The sequence below is a fragment of the Rissa tridactyla genome, chromosome 4 (assembly GCF_028500815.1).
Source record: "Rissa tridactyla isolate bRisTri1 chromosome 4, bRisTri1.patW.cur.20221130, whole genome shotgun sequence".
In the NCBI taxonomy this organism is placed as follows: domain Eukaryota; kingdom Metazoa; phylum Chordata; class Aves; order Charadriiformes; family Laridae; genus Rissa; species Rissa tridactyla.
Window position 1 is genome coordinate 62089009 of NC_071469.1, and position 3714 is coordinate 62092722.

At 52.7% G+C, this 3714-nt stretch overlaps 1 protein-coding gene across 1 annotated transcript; it reads right to left on the reverse strand.

Annotated features, from left to right (window-relative positions):
• Window positions 1–2063: 2063 nt before the first annotated feature.
• LOC128908630 (inositol 1,4,5-trisphosphate receptor-interacting protein-like 1) lies at window positions 2064–3499 on the reverse strand. Its single transcript, XM_054199280.1, is given in 2 exon segments — window positions 2064–3400; window positions 3403–3499. Coding segments are annotated over 2 exon segments (1434 nt in total).
• Between the last annotated feature and the right edge of the window lie 215 nt (window positions 3500–3714).

Sequence of the window (3714 nt, forward strand, 5' to 3'; positions counted from 1 at the left end):
ATAGATACATACTGTCTAATCCTACACCTGAAGTTATATTGCAGCCAATATGAGATCAAGCCAGTTTCATAATTCTAACCATATGTTATAAGGATTTGCCACATATTTTAAGGTAAGTGCTACATATGTCATCAACTTTCTGGTAAATATGTCTATTTTTCCTCCTGGAATTACAGAAGGGAGAGGTTAGTGTCTGGTACATTCCATTATTTATTGTCTCAATTCAGTGCAATTCAATATATTCTGTTAATTTCCTTTTCCTTTTTTAAAAGAAATAATAATCTGTCACTGAGGTTGTAACAGCCCCAATGTTAATGGAATTGTATGAGACAATGTCATTGAAATTGGATCGGTCCAAATGGAATCATTACTGTTCGTCCATTCAGGTCTTAATGGCTCCATCAATCGATGTGTATAGGACAGAGCCCAAGGTGTTTTGAGGAAGCTCTCAGTACGCTGAGCCTTTGTGCACCTTCAAAGCAAAATAACATGTATTAAAAGGTACAGTTCCAAAATCTCCTAGTGACGTGTTAACTGCAGATCACACGGCAAAAGGCTCCTTCAGAGTTAGAGTGACCCATCACACGAGTGTACAGTTTGTGAATTGCTGAAACAGTCAATGACAAGATCATAGAATCATAGAATGTGTTGGGTTGGAAGGGACCTTTAAAGGTCATCTAGTCCAGCTGCCCTGCAGTAAGCAGGGACATCTTTAACTAGATCAGGTTGCTCAGAGCCTCATCAAGCCTGGCCTTGAATGTCTCCGGGGATGGGGCCTCCACCACCTCTCTGGACAACCTATTCCAGTGTTTCACCACCCTCATTGGGAAGAACTTCTTCCTAATGTCTGATCTAAACCCACCCTGCTCTAGTTTAAAACCGTTGCCCATGGGTCCATGTCCAAGTGGAGGCCAGTGACAAGTGGAGTCCCTGAAGGATCAGTACTGGGACTGGCCTTGTTTAACATCCTCGTCAGCAACATGGACAGTGGCATAAAGTGCAGCCTCCGCAAGTTTGCCAACAACACCAAGCTGTGTGGGGCGGCTGACACGCTGGAGGGAAGACATGCCATCCAGAGGGACCTTGACAGGCTGGTGAGGTGGGCCCATGCCAACCTCATTAGGTTCAAAAAGACCAAGTGCAAGGTCCTCCATCTGGGTCGGGGCGATCCCAAGCACCGATATAGGCTGGGTGGTGACTGGCTTGAGCACAGCCCTGAAGAAAAGGCCTTGGGGGTGCTGGTGGACGAGAGGGTCAACATGAGCTGTCAGTGTGCACTAGCAGCCCAGAAAGCCAATCGTATCCTGGGCTGCATCAGGAGAAGCGTGGCCAGCAGGTCAAGGGAGGTGATTCTCCCCCTCTGCTCCACTCTCGTGAGACCCCACCTGGAGTACTGCGTCCAATTCTGGAGCCCCTACTACAAGAGAGATATGGACGTGCTGGAACATGTCCAGAGAAAGGCCACGAGGATGATCAGAGGGCTGTAGCACCTCTCCTATGAAGACAGACTGAGAGAGTTGGCGTTGTTCCGTCTGGAGAAAAGAAGGGTCCAAGGAGACCTTATAGTGGCCTACCAGAATCTTAAGGGGGCCTACGAGAAAGCTGGTGAGGGACTTTTTAGGATGTCGGGTAATGGTAGGACGAGAGGGAATGGATTAAACCTAAAGATGGGTCGATTCGGATTGGACGTTAGGAAGAAGTTCTTCACCACGAGGGTGGTGAGACACTGGAACAGGTTGCCCAGAGAGGTGGTGGAAGCCCCATCCCTGGAAGTTTTTAAGGCCAGGCTGGCTGGGTCTCTGAGCAACCTGATGTAGTGGGAGGTGTCCCTGCCCATGGCAGGGGGGTTGGAACCAGATGATCTTTAAGGTCCCTTCCAACCCTAACAATTCCATGATTCTATGAAAAAACTGATGCAAACTCACTCAGAGATGCAGCTGTTGTTCAAACACACCGTTTATTGACAACTTTGTACAAAATAAAGCTCCCAGGAGGAAGGGATGCTCTCGAAGAGGTGCGGGCAGTCTAGGGGACACAAACAGAGCTCCGTTTGTGAAGATCTTTCAGACGCCAAAGACCTGCAGTCTTGTGAGCCGATCTTGCAGTTCCTCAAACTCACGCAGTGCCTTGGCGTGGGCAGCTGGATCCTGCACCAGGCACTGGAAGAGGTTGATCGGCTCAGCCGCTTGGAAGGCTGCGGGCAAGATGATGTCCTCAGGCATGTTCTCATTCCCAAAGAAGAAGTGGTGCAGGCATTTCTCCTCCAAGCAGCCATGCAGGTACCACATGATATCCTGCAGCAGCATCATGAAGTCCCACCTGCCCCAGCTTGACGGGGGTATGGTGTTGAGGAGGTGCATGACAACCGTCTTCCAAGTATAGGAGGAAAAGCCTGCGCTCACAAGGATACTGGCACAGAGCTGCAGGCAGTTGAGGTAGAGGGTGTCACGCGGGGCCTGCCTGGCCATACGCCTGAAGAACTTTGCCTCTGCCACAGCGTAGGTCTCTGCCCAAGTTGTGCTTGGGGTAAAGATGGCCTCTGTAGTCTGGCTGCTGAGGAAAATGTCCGAGTTGCCTTGCTGCACCCCAAACACCATCTCAACCAAGAGGGATCTCCCAGAGGCATTTGTCAGCTGCAGCTTGCAGGAGCGGCTGGAAGGCAGCATCTCCATACTGTAGTGACGCGACTGAGTCATCTCCCCCCAGGCTGAGATCACCAAGTTCTGAAACCAGCGGGCAATTTTCTGCGCATCGAGGTAGGAGCCAGTGCAGAAGGTGCTTAGAAGGGTGGAATCCTGATTGCTCTGCAGCATTTCCTCAGGGTGGTGGAGGAAGCACAGCGTGTTCTCCACACATTGGTCCCTCGTGCAGGTGCACTCCAGCTCCACACGGATGCAGATCTTTGCCGGCATCTGCCCCGCGGTGCCCAGCTCCAAGTGGAAGGCATGGCCATGGGGAGGCTTCAGGGGCATGAGCAGGTGGTAGACAGCATCATGCCCAGTGGGACTCCAACCTTCAAAGGCGCTGCCCACCCCGATGGCTGGCTGCAGCGCCGGGAAGAAACTATTTGACAAGCGTTCTTGTAAAACAGTGAGGAGGTCGCTCGCCAGCTCTTCCACCACCTGTCTCCTGTAGGCCATGCTCTTCGCTGACAATTGGATGCGCTTTGCATAATCCCTGACCAGACGCCCCTCTTCATCAGAATCTCCTCCTTCACACGCTTCCTCCTCCAGCTCTGTGCTGCTGCTGGAGCTCTCCTCTTCATGGCTGATCTCTGGCCGTTGGCTCCTTTTCCGGAGCCACCAGCAGAGCCTGAAGAGCAGGACTGGGACTCCAGCAATCGCCCAGAACTGCCACTGCTGCAAGGCAGCAAAGACCAGGGCTTCCCAAAGCTGCTCCACTCATGCTCCTGCAGCAGCCGAGTCATCTCCAGGGTCAGCTGCTCCACACGCTGCTGCACGCGCTCATGCTTGCCATCATCCTGCTCATCGCCGACCATCGGCAGGAGCTGGAAGATGCTTAGCACAAGCAAGGCGAGGACCCTTATTGCAGCCATAGCCTGTAGGAATAGGGAGAGAAGGGGTTCAGTGGGGCTGGGAGGGAGGGAGCTGGCGTCAGGGGGAATGGGGACGGGAGCCGCAGGGAGCTGGGGGCAGGTAGGGGAGGGGACGAGGCAGCGGGGAGGCAGCAAGGCCTGTGCCCAGCAGAGGGGCC